We start from the raw sequence: 19,974 nt of genomic DNA on the forward strand, positions 1-19,974 counted from the left end.
CAATCTGTCTGTCATCATCCATAAGTGTAAATCTTCTACTAGCATACTTGATCCAATCCCAACATTGCTGGTTCCAACCTCCAGGCTCTTCTTCCCTTCATTACTGGCATCATTCACTCCTTACTTACCTCTGGAACTGTTGCTGATCTTTTCAAAATGCTACCATTACTGAAAAATACTAAAGAAACAAAAGATCCCAACATCTAAAATAATCTAAACTCCATCTCTAATTTACCTTCTATCTCCAAACTAATCAAAGACAGTCGTCTCTCAACTTCAAATGTAACTCAATAACCTCAGTTTAGGAGTCTGGGTGTCACTCTGTGCTTCACTCCCACATCAACATCATAAGCTGTTCTCTTTATTCCCATCAATGTTCATTGATTTTATCTCTCCATTTCCCAACACTCCTCATTACTGATGGTCCAGGCGACACAGAAGCTGAAACCATAACCCTAACGCACAGCAAATTCAAAAGTGTTGAATGTTTTGGTGTTAGTAGACTTTATGCAAAAGCAGAGTTAATTTTACTCTATAGAGTCACATTCTGTTTATGTAACTCTGGGTTGTATTTTATTATAGTTAAAATCTAGAGGTGTTGAAATGGAATCAGTAACTCTTGACTTCTGAACTCTGAACTCCTACAGCGGCTGTAACACTAGTTCATTCACTGACTCGTCCCAGAATCTCAGGTTCCCAAGTCATTTCAGGACAATTTACTTCCCACATGTCTGAGTTATTCACTTGGTAAGTAATTTTTTCTGAGATGGTTTATAACTATTTTTTTGAGTTGAGATCAAGCTGTATGATAGGCATCATGGCTCGGTGTTAGCATATTTAGCGTAGCATATTTAGCTTAGCATATTTAGCATAGCATATTTAGCATAGCATATTTAGCATAGCATATTTAGCTTAGCATATTTAGCATAGCATATTTAGCTTAGCATATTTAGCTTAGCATGCCGAATGTTAGCGGAGTATAAGTGTTGAAAACAAATCGAGCCAGTGAACATTCAGTCAAATTCTTGGCTAACGAACAGTTCCGTAATAATCTGGAATATATTTTCTCATGATGTTGAACGTTTACATGAATATTGGTCATATTTATCAACCTTTCTGATCATTTTATTTTACTTTGAAAAACTGTAAAAGCCTTTTTCATGTTGAACTCATTATTCCTGCTGTTGTGTCTTATTTACATTTTGCAGCATGTTTTAATCCTTTTATTGTCTTTTTCTATATATTAGCACCAGTTTGGTTGTGGATGAATCCCGAAGCCTCCATGGATTCTTCAAAGATTCAAGCTCCATAAATGATTATGTAAATGTTAATATCTCTGAAACTCCACATTTCTGTAACTGAGGCTTGTTGTTAGAGTTGCAGTAAAAATGTTTTCCTTCGTTCCATTTTCATTGTTATGTTTTTTGCTTGTTATGGTCCAGAGACCAACACTGGTTATCGTACTGGGAGACTGGAGACGGTCCAGTGCAGTGGAGGAACACGGTGATGTCCAGCCTGAAGACCATCTGTGTTAGTGAGTGGACAGAGAGGCCAGTCTCTGACCAACACAAACATAAACTGGGTAAAAAGGGATGGATCTGAATATCAGGTTGTTCTGTAACATCCTGTTCAAATATCTTCCTGTTAAAAGAACATTTACTCTCATATTACATGAACTGCTGGCTTTACTTTCTCCTCCTTTGAACAGTTTCATCCATATTGTGTTGAAGAAAAATGTATTAAGCAAAATGCATTTTGTATTTCACAGCTGACATGTCAGACCTTTTGATAAGCAATATGTGAAACATGCACATTGTTCCACATTGTAATGTGTTTTATAATTATAGAGCACGTTGTGAAATAAATGCATTTGAGAAAATTATTGCCTCTTTATTAAATGTTTATTTTCCAAAGAATTTTTAAAAGTTCAAAGCAATAAAATATCTATTTAATATAATTACAAAAATCTCTTATAAAGTTAAAAAAATACTCTGAGAGTTAATATTGAGATCTAACACTGAATTAGTGATAGTTAGTGTTAAATGATTAACTCCAGCAGATTTGATATTTGACACTTAATTAGAGTTTAGGTACCAAACTCTCCATAAAGAGTTAAATTAAAACTTCTGGTGTGGATCATACAGACACTTTAAAAGTGTTGAAATCAAATCAGAGTTCGTTTGGACCTGCTGGGTTTGCTGTGGGTTGGCATCACTTTAAGGAAAACCATGTGACCGATTCAGTTCCTGTGTCGTTTGGATGTAAACGCAGCAAATGGTATTCATGAGGGAGTTTTACTTTGTGTTGTAATGGATCAACAGAGGAAGAGGAATCATTTTGATCTTATACTGGAGAATAAGGTAAATTATTATTCTGTTATCATTTCCACTTTTGATTAATTTTCTTGTGGATTATTCCAATTCCTTTCTACAGGATATTTGAATTAGTTTACACAAACTAACTTTTTATTTATATTGTAGATGAAATGTTGGATTTGCTCCCAAGTGCTGTAACCGGAGCTCTTCCACCATGCTGAGGCTTCACCGCCCGGCATGAGGGGATCCAACCGGTTAACACTCCGGGACGAACCGGTTAACACTCCGGGACGAACCGGTTAACACTCCGGGACGAACCGGTTAACACTCCAGGAAGAACCGGTTAACACTCCGGGACAAACCGGTTAACACTCCTGGAAGAACCGGTTAACACTCCTGGACAAACCGGTTAAGACTCCAGGAAGAACCGGTTAACACTCCGGGAAGAACCGGTTAACACTCCGGGATGAACCGGTTAACACTCCTGGACAAACCGGTTAACACTCCGGGATGAACCGGTTAACACTCCTGGACAAACCGGTTAACACTCCTGGAAGAACCGGTTAACACTCCTGGACAAACCGGTTAAGACTCCAGGAAGAACCGGTTAACACTCCGGGAAGAACCGGTTAACACTCCGGGATGAACCGGTTAACACTCCTGGACAAACCGGTTAACACTCCGGGATGAACCGGTTAACACTCCTGGACAAACCGGTTAACACTCCTGGAAGAACCGGTTAACACTCCTGGACAAACCGGTTAACACTCCTGGACAAACCGGTTAAGACTCCAGGAAGAACCGGTTAACACTCCGGGAAGAACCGGTTAACACTCCGGGAAGAACCGGTTAACACTCCGGGAAGAACCGGTTAACACTCCGGGAAGAACCGGTTAACACTCCGGGAAGAACCGGTTAACAGTTCATTTGTGTCTCTTCTTGTGCTGCTGCTTCTGTTCAGTTTTCTTCAGGGCCATCAAAGATGCTTCTAATTTAATATATTATATTATTAACATATGAAAACTAATGAATGAAAGACACACTATTGGAGCCCTCTAGTGGCTGCTGTGGAGTACTGCAGGTTTTTGTACAGGGTTCTGGTGTTTCCTGTCACTGTGGGCTGCAGAGCGCAGTAGTACACAGCAGAGTCTGACAGACGGAGATCCTGGATCTTCAGGTTGAAGGATTTTATGGTGCTGTTGAGGTCAGCATCAAATCTGTCATTGTTGAAATCTGGAGCTTTATCTTTGGCTGATAATCGTTGCTTCAGCATGAACTTTGGGAAACTGTTTTCTTCTTGCCTGTACCAGAATAAACTTGGAAAAGTGTCACTGGTCTCATAAGTACATCTCAGAGTCAGTGATTCTCCTGCAGCAGCAACAACTTCTCCTTCTGTCTGCTTCACTGAGTCTCCTTTACACTCTGGGGAAGAACAGAACATGCAGAGGAAGAGATGGATCAATAAAGATGATTGATTAAAGGAGAACAATCAGCAGCTTTAAAGACTTCTACTCCATGTAGAGGAAACATGTTGACCTTTGTATCTTACCAGAGAAAAGAGCAGCCAGAATAATCCACAGCCAATGTTCCATCTGTCCACCAAGGTTTAAATCAGCAGGAGGAAGCAGCTGATGTTCAACATTCAGTCTGACTATTGTTCTCTTCACAGCACCACTTCTTATTGACACAATGCTGGAACACAGAGCACAAGGAGAGCGCCGCCTACTGGAGCATGGCGCCCCCTGGTGGAGAGGAGAGGTGGAGTTCACCAGAGAGGAGACGAGGCTCCAGCAGCTGGGCAGTGGTCAGATGTTCAGGAGGAACTGGTTTTACTGGTTTTACTGGATATTGCTCCGGATTCTTCAGAGAGATATCCTGCTTGTTGAATCACGGTCATTCTGGTCCAAAAGTCCAAATGAAGACTAAACTCATACTCCACATCTTCCACTCTGAGCATCTCTCCGGCAGCAGACAGCGATGTTTGAAGAAATTTCAGCCTTGACTCATGCAGCTGAATCACAGACTGATCAACCAGTTCATTCTGCTGTCAGGAATCCCATGCAGCATTCAGCTGGTACCGCCTCCCGTTACAGACTTCAGGGAAGAACCAGTCGGAACCAGTCGGGATCGGCTAAATGACTTAAATCTGGATGTGGCTGCTGTAGTTCACCCATCTTCCCCTCTGTGTACCACCCAGGTCCGTCTAGCAGCAACCCAACCAAAACCCCTCACTGTCACTACCTTGAGAAATAATGAGTTTTGGTTCAGTATAAAACATGATCAAATGTTACAAGCCATGCAAATGGAACAGAGTGACTGGTTTCCACCGTCCAGCGCTGGGCTTCAGCCAGCTCACCTCAGGGCTGACACCAAGCCAAGCAAAGGTTGTAGCGCCAGTTCTGCTTCCTCTCTAGGTTGTCGTGTTGATCAGTTTCATTTTCTTTACGTGACTGTCGCCAGTCTTATGCATGATAGTAAGACATAACGTAGATCTGTAAGAAGAGCAAATCTCTTCTATCTGCTCACAGTTTTCACAGTGAGCAGATGAAACAGAGGAAGAACTGAATCATTTAATCCATAACATGCAAACTGGCCAGAAGCTGTTCTAGTGGAGACGAAGATTCAGTGAATTTTACCACATTTAGGTGAATAAACACATTTAAGTGGCACCATGTAAACAACTAAAGAAACTGTTTTACCTATAAAAGTGAGCAGTGACTGTAAATGTACACATGCTAAGGTATTAATCATACACATATTTATCAGATTCTGACCCAACAAGTGTTTTCAAACTGTTGGAGTCTGATGATCAGGAGGAATGTCTACAGGAGGAGAAATCTGACTGGACTGAATGAGGAAGAGTCGCGTTTCTGTTGGTGTCTTTATTCCCCCAGCCCCTGTGAGTGAGGTATCTGAGCTCCTCAGTGATTAGCAGCTGCAACCACAGCGACTCTGATCAAGCAGGAATGATCAGAATCATCTGATATGAAGCTGAGCTGTGAATACCACTTCCCTCCTCTTTGAAGAGGAGTCAGATATCTGTGTTCAGGTTTTTGTACAGCCTCTTCTCCACTTTGTATCACTGTGTTTCCAGAGCGCAGTAGCAGAGAGCTGTGTCTGCCAGGGTTAGCTCTCTGATGGTCAGCTCAGTGGAGGAAGATGATGCTGCTGATCCAGGATCAGGAACCATGTTGTTTCTAGAGGACAAACAGGAGCCTGGAGGTCAGAACGACGTCTGGAGACCCAGATGTTGTCTCCTGCTGGACCTGATCTAGAATCCCTGATCTGAAACTCACCTCTACTGAGAGACAGACCATAATAGTCCATGTTGAGCAGAGTTAATGTTGGAGAGTTGAACTGAACTGAAGGAGGAAGTTTGAGTCTCTTTAGAGATCAGGAACAGATCAGCTCCTCCTCTTCCTCCTCTTCCTCCTCTTCCTCCTCTTCCTCAGCTTCAGCTGCTCTCTGGTGGAAATATGATGCGTTTAATTTTCCTTAAGATTAAATCTGATCTCAGTTCAAACTGCATTAAGATGAACAGAAAATGATTCCAAACACACAAAATGAGAAGCAGGTTGAATATTTAGAGGTAGTTTTTATTTTGTGTTTGCAGAAACCATTAAGAGCTTCCTTGGATTATGGGATGTTTTTACTGAATAGTCAGACGTTGCTGTCATTGATCTCCATCAGTCAGTGAGTTCTCTGTCAGGTATTCGCTGATGTTGCAGAGGACTGACAAATCAAAGGATCCATTTAGTTTTAGGACCGAGAATATTAAAATATCTGAAATATAAACAATTTCCTCTTTGCAATCAATAAAGTATACTCTATTCTATTTAATTCTAAGATTTTTAATATTTGAAACTACAGAAGTCTTTCTGATGTTAAACCACTTTTTGAAGAAAATATCTAGACAAGAAAAACACTAAAATCTGATGATTACAGTCAAAAAAATCTATGCAAATAGCTCTATAACATATTTAATTATTACAAAGTACAAATTACAATAATAAGTGTTTGGTTGAGAAACTGACGGTCCCCATGTGAACCGCTGAGCGCTTCAGGAGGGAGCGCAGAGAACAGCTGGCAGGAATTAGCGTCCATAAATCGGATCGACCTTGAGCTAAAAGCCACTTACTCCGCATAGCGTTGCTATTCAATATCCAACTTGAAAACAACTCCACAGCGAACGGTAACACAATAAAAACACCAGAATAAAGTTAGTTTTGGTCTGTGGCCTTTAAAGATGGCGCCGAGCGAGACGTCAAACGGAGCGACGCCGGTTCCAGAGCTCTGAGGTATCAACGCCATCTGATCTCCAAATTATGCCCCGCCTCTTCTGTGACAACTCTCACACAAAGACAAGTCTGATGCCCATTCATTCATTCATTCATTCATTCATTAAGCCTGTGGTAGTTCACACACACATATAGACCTATGATTCAGAATATTATGTCTGTATGGTTTGTGTGTGTGATAATTTAGTATAATTTAGTATTTTGTGTGTGAGAGAGAGAGAGTGTTTAGTTGTGTGTGTAACCCAGATTAAACACGGCCTTTAATCCCGCCTTTGCTGCTCCATTGGTTAGAGTGACAGTGAGTCACTCAGTGCGTTCAGCCAATCACTGAACCACTTCAGGTCTGCTCCAGTTCTCCCAGTCAGGTGTGAAGGGAAGAGCTGGAGACAAAGGAGCTACAGGTTTTGCTTCCAAACAATTAGTTCTTTTTTTATTATGCACTTTTAAAACTTATAATATAAAAACCATGTAGCTCTGAATACCCAGTGAGCTTGGAGCCATGAAGCCGTCATGCACTGAACTATTTATGGAATTGGTGAGAAGTGAACACAATGTTGTTTTGTTTAGCATGTTGGTAGCCAATGCTAATTGTTTGATCATCAATTGTAATTTCTTAAATTCAATATGGTTTTAGATAATGAGACAAATCTGATATCTTTATTTTGTCTGAAAGATTAGATGGTGGATATAATTGCATTTATTTCTGTATATAATAACTGAAACAAGTCTAGTTAACTAGCAGGCTGGTAATTTACTGGTCCTGTTTATTTCAATACAGGCCAGGTGACCCTGTTAGGGTTAAAGGATGGGAGCTTCTGACCACTGGAGCCAGGAGAACCTGAAATTCACTCCATACTGGTCTGGTAGGAGGCTGATGGTCTGTACTGGTTCCCCCTCCATCTCACTACATAGACACACAATCCATTATTCATCGGAAATGAATTGGACCTGGACATTTTTCCTTAAATATCTGGACAAACAAATCATGGATGTTTAAATGTGTCAGTCAGACAATGTGCTGACCGGCAGGGAAAGTTAGGACTCTTTGTGCACATCTATATAGAAGATCTACTGCAGTACTGTATATATATATATATATATATATAGTAATTTATTGTTGTTGGTTTCTATGTATGTTTGTGTCTTGTGGTGTTCACTTAATTTTCCTTCTTTAAAATACATGGTATTGAAAGCTTTTGTATTGTTTTATTGATTACTGATCAGCTCCAGTAGATGAATTTGGTCTTCTGATATCAGATGCTATCTAGTCCTTTAGTTCATTAAGTAGTGCTACAGCTCCTCATATTAAACAGTGAAACTTTATGCTATGTTTCTATACTGAAAAGCTGGACAAAAAAGGAACCAACCAAACGCAGAGAAAAAAGACTTTAATGCTGTAATTAACTTTGGGTTCTAGTCTTGATGTTCTGACATTAAAACGTTACATTAGTTTCTTTCCCTCAGCCATTAAACTGATAAACAACACAGCCTCATTATCCACCTGCTGCTCTGCACACACACACACATTTTTCTTTGTGATTCATATTGTATTTATTTATTTTTGCATGATAACACCAAAGGGTTTCCTAGCGGCTGAATGTGTTTACTGGCAAAGGGAACAAACTCATTCTGATTCTGAAGCATTAAAGAAAAACTTAACAGGATTTAATCAGAAGGAAATAATTTTCTCTCGCATTTTTATCCCCACATACAAAATCAGACTTGATCCTGAATGTAAAGGTTTAACAGGGAGTGAGGCCCTCTAGTGGCTGCTGTGGAGTACTGCAGGTTTTTGTGCAGGGTTCTGGTGTTTCCTGTCACTGTGGGCTGCAGAGCGCAGTAGTACACAGCAGAGTCTGAAACCTGCGGATCCTGGATCTTCAGATTAAACGAGGTTTTCTCGTGCTGAGCATCAAATTTATCTTTCTTGAATTCTGGAGCATTATCTCCTCCTGTTGAGAATCGCTTCAGCATGAACTTTGGATAACCGTTTTCATCTTGTCTGTACCAGAACAGATATGGATATGGATCACTGGTTTCATAAGTACATCCCAGAGTCAGTGATTCTCCTGCAGCAGCAACAACTTCTCCTTCTGTCTGCTTCACTGAGTCTCCTTTACACTCTGGGGAAGAACAGAACATGCAGAGGAAGAGATGGATCAATAAAGATGATTGATTAAAGGAGAACAATCAGCAGCTTTAAAGACTTCTACTCCATGTAGAGGAAACATGTTGATCTTTGTATCTTACCAGAGAAAAGAGCAGCCAGAATAATCCACAGCCAATGTTCCATCTGTCCACCAAGGTTTAAATCAGCAGGAGGAAGCAGCTGATGTTCAACATTCAGTCTGACTATTGTTCTCTTCACAGCACCACTTCTTATTGACACAATGCTGGAACACAGAGCACAAGGAGAGCGCCGCCTGCTGGGGCATGGCGCCCCCTGGTGTACAGAAAATCGTTTCTTAATGTTGACAGGTGGAGAAGCTCTGGAAGATTTGCTGCAGTTGGTGTCAGAAGCATCTCTAGAACAGATTTGGGGCGAGACACAAAAACCACAAACAGAATTTACTTTGACCCTTTCAGCGTTTCTAGCTTTTCCTGCTGATTCATTGTGACTTTCTGTCGGCTGCCTGTCACCTGTAATTGCTCTCTTCTTGAAAGAAGAAATATTGATGGACAAATGCTAACTTGTAATCAAACATTCCAACATTTTCCAAGCTAATGCTAGATGAAAATCTTTTCATAACTGGACAAAATCAATAAAAAACTTAGCATTCATCAACAACTCATAGCAGGAAGTTAAGTGCTAGCAGCATAATGTTCAGGTTTGGTCCAGGGGGATGTCATTGGCAGACAAAAATGTACAGATTTTCATCACTCAGCAGGGAACCAATAAGCATCCTTACAGTGTCTGGCGTACGGCAGCCTTTGTCCTCCCAGAGCTGCTGCTTAGTGGCAGGTTTGGAGCAAATGGCCGGCAGGTGTATGCATACAGGTGGAGCGGGGACATGCAGACAGATGTAACACAGCAGGCTGCAGTAGCTCGTGCTTAGCATAGTTTTACAGATGAACTGGAAAATAAATGTACCTCTGTCCCGGTCCCAACACGTGCCTCACGGCGGTTCACAGCTGGAAGATGTTTCTGTGTGACGGAGGAACCAAATCCAGTCGTTCAGATGGACAGAGAAACTATAAATGGCTGAGCAAAGTGAGTTCATCTGTTACATTGACTGAAGATGAAAACTGGAGGATAGACATTTCTTAGAAGCATCTTTGTGAGCCTGCTGCTTTATTATTAAACTGTATATAATTTCAGATCTTTGCATAACTTTTGTTCACGTTAATTTAAAAAGTGAAATGCTGTTGTTACAGGTTAATTTTCTAAACTACAGAAAAGTAACAATTAGGGATGCACAAATATGAACATTTGGGATGATGTTGATATCCAATTATAAAGCTGCTGTTACAAAAGTATTTACCAATATTTTATTTTATAAAATGTTTTATTTGATTAATCATCAGAATAATCGATTAAACTGAATTTCTGTTCTGCGACAGCAGTGCTGCTTTCTGCCTGCATGTGAATTATTTTGAATCAAAAACGTGTTTAATGCAGTTTTCAATTTGTTTGGAAGAAGCTGAACTGTAGAAAGAAGACAAACTGAGCTAAGGACTATTGGGGAAAATAATTATTTTCTTGAACTAAATGTTTTTGATCCCAAAGGAAGGGAACCAGGATAAAGTGACCTAGTCAGAGCCACGTCCTGGAGAAATGAACTGTAACCATCCACAGCCTTGGTGCTGCTGCCTCTACCGGACAACCATGTTTGTTCACTTTGCATTTTATTTTGAGTTGACAGATTTTGTGAAGTAGGGAGAGATCGTCTAGAATGGCGTACCAACGTTACCTCAATTTTATATAAAATGTTTATTTCTAATGTCATTTTGGCGATTCGCTGTCTTTTTTAATACACATTTTAAATGTCTTGCATACGGTGGCCGACAGGTGCAAATGCGCAGCAAAAGAGAAACATGCAAACAAAAAAAAAACACGCGCACAAATTAAATGCGGCAAGCAAAAAGAGAGACGCAAACAAAAAAGAAGACACCCCCGAATGAAATGCAGCAAACAAAAAGTGTTGAAAACGGAAGTGCTCCAGACCACTAGGGGGAGTCAAAGAAAATAGTATTCATTTCTATGGGACCAGATGCAAGATTCTTCTTCTTCTTCTTCTTCTTGGTATTTATTGGCGGTTGGCAACAAACTTACAGTAGCATTACCGCCACTTACCAGTATGGAGTGTGGTTCGAGATGGTCTATAAACTTTCACTTTCTACCTTTTCCCTCCATTAACTCCTGATTAAACATACCCCCACACATACACACCTGCTTATATTATCCAACTTGCTTATAGCTTTATATACCCCTCTTTGATATTCTTTACACACTCACACCCAACTTGCTCTACTCATATCCTATGAAATAGCTTTGTTTTTTTAAGATACCGAATAATTATTTGAATATGTCTACTCCCGAAATCTCTCCTCAAAAATTCTATTAAATTAAACCTTTCTTTAATACCTACACACTCTCTCAGCATGCATCTTCTCTCTTCTTCATACTTACAACACTCTAAAATAACATGCTCTATTGTTTCAGACTTCTCACAATAATCACACTTTCCAGATGCAAGATTCAGAGAGATACCTTTACTTTCTTTCAAATTTCTTTCTCTGAATCTTGCATCTGGTCCCATAGAAATGAATACTATTTTCTTTGACTCCCCCTAGTGGTCTGGAGCACTTCCGTTTTCAACACTTTTTGTTTGCTGCATTTCATTCGGGGGTGTTTGCGTCTCTCTTTTTGTTTGCTGCATTTCATTCGGGGGTGTCTTCTTTTTTGTTTGCGTCTCTCTTTTTGCTTGCCGCATTTAATTTGTGCGCGTGTTTTTTTTTTTGTTTGCATGTTTCTCTTTTGCTGCGCATTTGCACCTGTCGGCCACCGTACTTGCATCTGGAGAATTAGGCTATTTCACAAATATCAAGTTCAGGTCCAAAGACTTGTTCTCTCCTGTAACTACAACGTGTCCCACAAGGAAATATTCACATTGTGCCTCTAGTTAATACAGTAGCAATACGATAGTTTCTTGGACAGATTGCACGTCTTATTGCTTTTACAAATCAGTCATGATCCACAAAATTAGACCAAACAGATACAAATTGATGTTGAGGGAAAACTGATGCCTACAAAATAAGACAAAATAAATACATATTTCCCATAAAGTGAGTGAATATTTATTTCCATCCCACAGAACATTTATTTTCAGCAGATCAGTGTTTATGTGTTTCTACTACAATCACTGGAAACACATTCACTCATTAAGAGACTTCAACCACCACTGGACCTCTGTTGAATGAGCTCAGTCACTTTAAATGGGGTGAATATTTATGCAATCACTAATTTGATGTTAAATATTGTCATGTCGTTATTTTTGTAGAAATTGATGTCAAAGGATTTTTTTAGCATATTCTGTGAAAAAGTTTTAAAAAATGTATTTGTGTAAAATGTAATAAAATCATGTCAGAGTCTGGTCCGCATTGCCGGCAGTAAGTCGGGCTCGTTTCCGGTGAGAGTTGGACTCTGCCAGGGCTGCCCTTTGTCACCGATTCTGTTCATTACTTTCATGGACAGAATCTCTAGACCAGCCAAGGTGTTGAGGGGATCCGATTTGGTGGCCTTAGGATCTCATCTCTGCTTTTTGCAGACAATGTGGTCCTACTGGCTTCACCAGGTCGTGATCTGCAGCTCTCGCTGGAGCGGTTCGCAGCCGAGTGTGAAGCGGCCGGGATGGGGATCAGTGCCTCCAAATCCGAGGTCTTGAGCCGGAAAAGGGTAGAGTGCCTTCTCCGGGTCAGGGGGGGTGTCCTGCCCCAAGAGGAGGAGTTCAAGTATCTCAGGATCTTGTTCACGAATGGGGGAAGAAGGGAGCGGGAGGTCGACAGGCGGATTGGTGCAGCGTCTGCCGTCAAGCGGGCGTTGTACCGGTCCGTCGTGGTGAAGAGAGAGCTGAGCCAAAAAGCGAAGCTCTCGATTTACCGGTTGATCTACGTTCTCACCCTCATCTATGGTCATGAGCTTTGGGTCATGACCGAAAGAACGAGATCGCGGATACAAGCGGCCGAAATGGGTTTTCTCCGTTGGGTGGCTGGGCTCTCCCTTAGAGAGAAGCTCAGTCACCCGGGAGGGACTCAGAGTAGAGCCGCTGCTCCTTCACATCGAGAGGAGCCAGTTGAGGGGCATCTGGCCAGGATGCCTCCTAGACGCCGCCCTGGTGAGGTGTTCCGGGCACGTCCCACCGGGAGGAGGCCCCGGGGAAGACCCAGGACACGCTGGAGGGACTATGTCTCTCGGCTGGCCTGGGAACGCCTCGGGATTCCCCCGGAAGAGCTAGAAGAAGTGGCTGGGGAGAGGGAAGTCTGGGCCTCCCTTCTGAAGCTGCTACCCCCGCGACCCGACCCCGGATAAGCGGAAGAAGATGGATGGATGGATGGATGGATGGATGGATGGATGGATGGATGGATGGGTAATAAAATCAAGCAGGAATGATCAGAATCATCTGATATGAAGCTGAGCTGTGAATACCACTTCCCTCCTCTTTGAAGAGGAGTCAGATATCTGTGTTCAGGTTTTTGTACAGCCTCTTCTCCACTTTGTATCACTGTGTTTCCAGAGCGCAGTAGTAGAGAGCTGTGTCTGCCAGGGTTAGCTCTCTGATGGTCAGCTCAGTGGAGGAAGATGATGTTTGGGATTTGAAATGTTTTTGATCAATGTTGAAATCAGCAGAGCCTCCTTTTCCATTTTTTAATAGTAGAAATCGAGGAGCCTGAAGGTCAGAAGGATGTTTGTACCAGTAAAGGTCAGCATAATCAGATGTTGTCTCGTAGTTACAGCTGAGTGAGACAGAATGTCCTTCAGTCCCTCTGACTTCATCTGTAACAGCAGAGATTATGTCTGCAGCAGCTGGACCTGGAAAAAGTGGAGAAAATGAAGCCATTAGACGAACATCATCAACTGTAGAAATGTCAGTTCAACTTCCAGGATGATGAAAAGTTGATTTTCATTCAGTCAGAGCAGAGAAAGCAGAAAGCAGTGAAATTCAGTCTCTATCTGTGTTAATGCAGCAGCTGGACCTGAACTAGAATCCCTGATCTGAAACTCACCTCTACTGACAGAGAGAAGCAGAACCAGGCAGAGCAACATGTCTTTGGAGTCCTTAGAGCCACACTGCAGATCAACAATGTTCTTCCACTGCAGCAGAAAGAGGAAGAAATGATGTCATTGGATGAGCTGAAGGTCAGTGGGCGGGGCCACTTCAACTCAACCAATCAGAGCGTTTTCTGCTTCCTCAGCAGCTCTGTCTCTGATCTTTACTGCTTCATGTCTCTGTTGTCTTTGTCTTCAGTCTAAAGACTCAACAACCAGTGGATTAACAGGGAGTGAGGCCCTCTAGTGGCTGCTGTGGAGTACTGCAGGTTTTAGTGGTTAAACAGGGAGTGAGGCCCTCTAGTGGCTGCTGTGGAGTACTGCAGGTTTTAGTGGTTTAACAGGCAGTGAGGCCCTCTAGTGGCTGCTGTGGAGTACTGCAGGTTTTTGTACAGGGTTCTGGTGTTTCCTGTCACTGTGGGCTTCACAGCGCAGTAGTACACAGCAGAGTCTGTCACTGCAGCAGAGGAGATCAGCAGATCCATCTGGCTTTCCTGTTTTCGAACTCTACCAGAGAGTCTAGACTGGGATTTTTTCTGCGTTTCTTCAACTTCCGTATTAAATGTCAGGAACTCTGGAGGTTTCCCTGGATGTTGTCGATACCAGAAGAAATAATCTGCTGCACCTTTACTGTAGTTGCAGGATAGAGAAACAGGGCTGTCTGCTGAACCAGACTTCTCGTCTTTCACTGGAGTAACGTGTTGACAGATGACACCTGAGCAAAGACAAAATGTTAACTTTTTTCATTGTTTTTTATTTCTATTATGATTTGTCATAAACATATTCCTGACCAAACATCAAACTGACCTGTTAGTGAGGTAATGATCAACAAAAGCTCATAGTCCATGTTGAAGAGAGTTAATGTTGGTGGTTAGTTTGCTGATCTGCATTGAATGAGGAAGTGTCTCTTCAGTCATTCAGCTCCTCCATTTTTCTCCCCTCCTCCTCCTCCTCTTCTTCCTCCTCCTCCTCTTCTTCTTCTTCTCTGTTAAATTGAGAAAGAACAAAAACCTGGAAAAATGAATTTGTGCTCTGTTATTTCCAAACAGCAAGAACGGCAGACGTACACACAGTGAACACAAACACATTTTCTCCAAAACACGAGAATTCATCAACACAATCATTCAGCCTTCGTCACAATAATCCAGTGTTTCTCCATTATTTTCTGTCATGCCCTCCTAGGGATCATAATGTTTTCAGACCCCCCACTGCCCTTCCCTCCCCAGAACTGAAATACTATTTTCAATCTGTTCATATTTAATCATTTATCTGTACAATCTACTGGCTCCAGCATTGTATCACCTTATTATCAAAACCTCAAAATAATTTCCAATATCAGTTTAGTAAGTGAATCAGTAACATTTAATCAAGACTCAGTTTGAACGAGAACGAGTCCAAATGATTCACTGGGATGTGGATCTTTAGACTTAATGCAGTAAAACTTGTAGAAACTGTAATTTTTCACTGGTCGGCTTCTTCAGGTTAGTTTTTCACAACATTTATTTAACATTTGTGGAAAATTTTGCAGCAATATTGCTTATATTCCAGCTTGTCAGATGAGAAGAGATGAAAAGTGCATAACATTTTGCATTAACAATAAAAAGATAGGTTTTATCTATTTCCTCTAGTTTTCTGTGAGCTGCAGGCTCTGAGTTTTTCATTTGGGTTTTAAATAGGAATGAAGTTGGACGACAATAAAGTGGTAATTTGATGGTAACTTTTCACCATACTGAGCTAAATTGTGGAACACTGAGGGCCTTGTTAGGGTATCGGTGTAACAAATGACTAAGTACTAAATGTTTTAGCACATCGGAAGCAAATGTTCAGCCCCAGGACTTTGAAACGATTGTTTAAAGAACTTTTGATTTAATAGAAAGAGCCAGACTTGCTGAGCGGGTCACGTCACACATCACTCTCTCAAAGCCTTTTAATTTAACGACCAACTTGTACCTTTATAATTTGTCTGGACTAAGTGACTAGAAGACTGGGTGAATGGTGGGTAGCCATCTTGTAAATGTGTGCAGACGATCTGGTCCTGTTGTCTCCCTACGGGCCTGCAGCTGCTCAGGATCTGCTCCAGGCATGGTGTCCAGTTTGGCATCATGTTTAAAAGGTCTCATGGTTCACTGCATGCCAGGCTGTGACCTTTATCGTCCTCTTCTGACTAACACTTGCAATCTGAACGTCTTCACTTGTTGTAACGTTGCTGCAGACTCTAGTGAAGCAGCAAGAAGCAGATGTCAGTAAAATATCCCTGAGAACTGAACTTTATTTTGTTTGTTCACTTTAACTTATGCCAAATGTGATTTTCAGATTTCTAAAAACTGAAATGAATCCAAAATGCTTGTGAAAGTTTGACTTTCAGAGGTTTTACGATATCCGCCCAGGTTATTGCTGCTGTTTTTACCATGTACGTGACTGGTTTATAAAAATGTTTGCCTTGATTTTAATATAATGATCTTAGTATCACCACGACAACAATCAGACTGAACCCTAACAAACCATTGAAAACGCCCTCTAGTGGCTGCTGTGGAGTACTGCAGCGGTGATGTCAGGGACTGAAGGCTGAGTTAAAGTCGCTTTCAACAGTTCTTGTTGAGCGTTGTTGAGCCAAGAAAGCAGAATGGCGTTTATAGTTAAGGTTTCCATTGGAGCCGCCCAGTTTGTGTGAACGGAGTTACAAAGATCAAAGATGGCGTTGCAGGAGTCGCTGCGTCGTTCCCGCTTCAACACGCCAACAATAAACGTAGCTTCAGCAGTTGCTAGCTGCTCCAGGCTCTGAGTAGAAATTGATAAAGTGTCAAGATGATCCGAACCCATCCGCGGTTCTGAACTGATTTGAATTTGTGTCGTTTCATCATTAGTGACCAGCAGCCTGATGTTTCTGTTGTTCTCTTGGTTTGTTGAACTTCATGTCAGATGGATTTCAGAATGACATAGTCGCTCTCTGTGGTGCTGAGACTTGTAAGATCTGCTGTTGCAGGCTTGTCTATGTTGTAAAGTTACATTATCAGGAGCTATATTATATCAATCTGTCATTTTGACGGAAGATTGTCGGATTACAATTCACACCCAGGACCAGTTGTTTCTGAAAACATTACACTATGGAGGTAATTATCGCTCAATGGGGCCGTGTATCCCCTGACTGGGTGGGGACTTGTAGTTAAGTCCCCACAGTTCTGACATCCAGGTTCCTCCTTTTTGCCGTAGCATTTGTGTTGTATTTCGTCAATCTCAAGTTGTGATAGCAGTTGCCGTTTGCGGATGTTGGAACACTGAGCTACTAGTTGTTTAGCGCTTAGTGTTGACTGGGGATGTCGAAGTAACCATTCCTTCACCAGTCTTTGCATGTAACCTCTCTGATTAGGGTTACTTGAGTAGTAGCATTCCAACAGATCCACATTTTCATCTCTCGCCCATTTCCGTCTTGTTCCAGTAGCCCATTTGTCATCAAGGTGCTCTGGTTCCCCAACACCTGACGCAGACCTTGTTTGGCCGGGCGACGTCTGAGCCGGCATGTTATGCATTTTTGTGTCTCTCATGGTATGAGGTAGGCAGTAGCTTGAAGGGTCTTGCCTAAGGACCCAGACTGGATTCGAACCCTGCCCTCTCGGGTGATATACCGATGCCTTATCTATTGAGCTATCCAGCCAGCTATACCGATGCCTTATCTATTGAGCTATCCAGCCTCTCCACAGCTATAACCTGCCTCTCCACAACATGGAAGCTCATGTCAGGCATCATAGCGGCCAAGATAAGCAAACACATGGATAAACACATGAGCACGGCACAGAAAGGTATCGGTGTAAATAGCAGAGGAGCCAAACACCAACTCCTCGTAGACCGCACAGTTGCCCGAGACTGCAAAACCCGACACACCAACCTGTGCATGGCTTGGATTGATTACAAGAAAGCCTATGACTCAATGCCGCATACTTGGATCATTGAATGCTTAGAGATGTATAACATCAACAGGACTCTGAGAGCCTTCATTGCAAACTCGATGAAGCTGTGGAAAACCACCCTTGAAGCCAACTGCAAACCACTTGCACAAGTGTCCATCAAATGTGGCATATACCAAGGAGATGCTCTGTCCCCGCTACTGTTCTGCATAGGCCTGAACCCCCTCAGCCAAATTATCAACAAGACTGGCTACGGATACCGACTCAAAAATGGGGCCAACATCAGCCACCTTCTCTATATGGATGACATCAAGCTGTATGCCAAGAGTGAGCGAGACATCGACTCACTGATCCACACCACCAGGATCTACAGCACGGACATTGGGATGTCATTCGGACTAGAGAAGTGTGGTCGGCTGATCACAAAGAGGGGGAAGGTCATCCGCACAGAAGGGGTCTCACTTCCAGAAGGAACAATAGCAGACATAGAGGACAGTTACAAGTACCTAGGTATACCACAAGCAAATGGCAACCTCGATGAGGTCACAAGGAAAGGAGCCACAGCTAAATACCTCCAACGAATAAGGCAAGTCCTGAGAAGCCAGCTCAATGGCAAGAACAAAATCCGCGCAATAAACAGCTATGCCCTGCCAGTAATCAGATACCCTGCTGGAATAATTAGCTGGCCAAAGGAGGAGATAAAAGCCACTGATATTAAGACTAGAAAACTACTAATAATGCATGGAGGATTCCATCCCAAATCCAGCACCCTGAGACTGTACACGAGCCGCAAGGAAGGAGGCAGAGGACTAGTGAGTGTGAGAACCACAGTCCAGGACGAAACAACTAAGATCCATAAATACATCAGGGACAAAGCCTCAACAGACAATGTGCTCAGTGAATATCTCAGACAACAGGGAACGGAGGTTGAGGTGCCAGAGATACCATCATGGCAGGACAAGCCCCTACATGGGATGTACCACCAGCAAATAACCCAAGTGGCTGATATCAGTAAATCCTACCAATGGCTGGAAAAAGCTGGACTCAAGGACAGCACAGAGGCCCTCATCCTGGCCGCCCAGGAACAGGCCCTAAACACCAGAGCAATAGAGGCCCAGATCTACCACACCAGACAAGACCCAAGGTGTAGGTTGTGCAAGGAGGCCCCTGAGACAGTCCAGCACATAACAGCAGGGTGCAAGATACTGGCAGGGAAAGCGTACATGGAACGACATAACCAAGTTGCAGGCATAGTGTACAGAAACATCTGTGCAGAATATGGACTGGAAACCCCGGGATCAAAGTGGGAAACACCCCCAAAGGTGGCGGAGAACGCCAGAGCTAAGATCCTGTGGGACTTCCAGATCCAGACAGACAAAATGGTAATGGCGAACCAACCAGACATTGTCGTAGTGGATAAACAACAGAGGAAAGCCGTTGTGATAGATGTAGCAATACCAAGCGACTGCAACATCAGGAAAAAGGAGCACGAGAAACTAGAGAAATACCAGGGCCTCAGGGAGGAACTGGAGAGGGCCTGGAAGGTGAAGACCACAGTGGTGCCTGTGGTCATCGGGGCCCTCGGGGCAGTCACCCCCAAACTGGACCAATGGCTACAACAGATCCCAGGAACAACATCAGACATCTCAGTCCAGAAATGTGCAGTCCTTGGCACAGGCAAGATACTGCGCAGAACCCTCAAGCTCCCAGGCCTCTGGTAGAGGACCCGAGCTCAGAGGATAAGAACCACCCGCAGTGGGTGAGAAGGGAATTTTATATATATATATATCTTTCTTAAATCAGATGGATGTTGACTGATTATAAAACTTTCTCTGAAGTGGTGCATATAATTTCAGTCGACAGAGTGACAGCAGAGCAGGAATTCAGCCTCCAGATCATCAAATCAACCAGGAGCAAAAGCCCAAAACATCATGAGCCACTGAAGCAATTAGACGTTAGATTGAACACAGAAGAGTGAGACTTTGCCTTCAGGCCACAGCAGGTGATGGTTCATAAATTAATTGGAGTCATTTCATTGTTTATATGTACTTACATTTATTCATCTGCTTAGTGTGTGATGGAACGATGCGACTGTTCAGCTTGATGAATGTTAAGCTGCTTAAAAATGAAATAAAAATTCATCATTATCATTTCTAAAAACAGAATAGGAAGGGATTTTTGGCAGATAAGAT

General features: G+C 42.4%; 3 gene segments (V, D, J or C); all 3 read right to left on the reverse strand.

The window, feature by feature from the left end:
- Positions 1-3,357: 3,357 nt before the first annotated feature.
- LOC111608925 lies at positions 3,358-4,105 on the reverse strand. The segment is given in 2 exon segments: positions 3,358-3,737; positions 3,865-4,105. Coding segments are annotated over 2 exon segments (423 nt in total).
- Positions 4,106-5,394: 1,289 nt separating this feature from the next.
- On the reverse strand, positions 5,395-9,036 carry LOC106700340. The segment is given in 4 exon segments: positions 5,395-5,531; positions 5,612-5,677; positions 8,398-8,736; positions 8,864-9,036. Coding segments are annotated over 4 exon segments (585 nt in total).
- Positions 9,037-14,176: 5,140 nt separating this feature from the next.
- LOC111608911 lies at positions 14,177-14,803 on the reverse strand. The segment is given in 2 exon segments: positions 14,177-14,595; positions 14,688-14,803. Coding segments are annotated over 2 exon segments (426 nt in total).
- Positions 14,804-19,974: the final 5,171 nt, after the last annotated feature.

Source organism: Xiphophorus maculatus, chromosome 6 (assembly GCF_002775205.1).
Source record: "Xiphophorus maculatus strain JP 163 A chromosome 6, X_maculatus-5.0-male, whole genome shotgun sequence".
Lineage (NCBI taxonomy): Eukaryota > Metazoa > Chordata > Actinopteri > Cyprinodontiformes > Poeciliidae > Xiphophorus > Xiphophorus maculatus.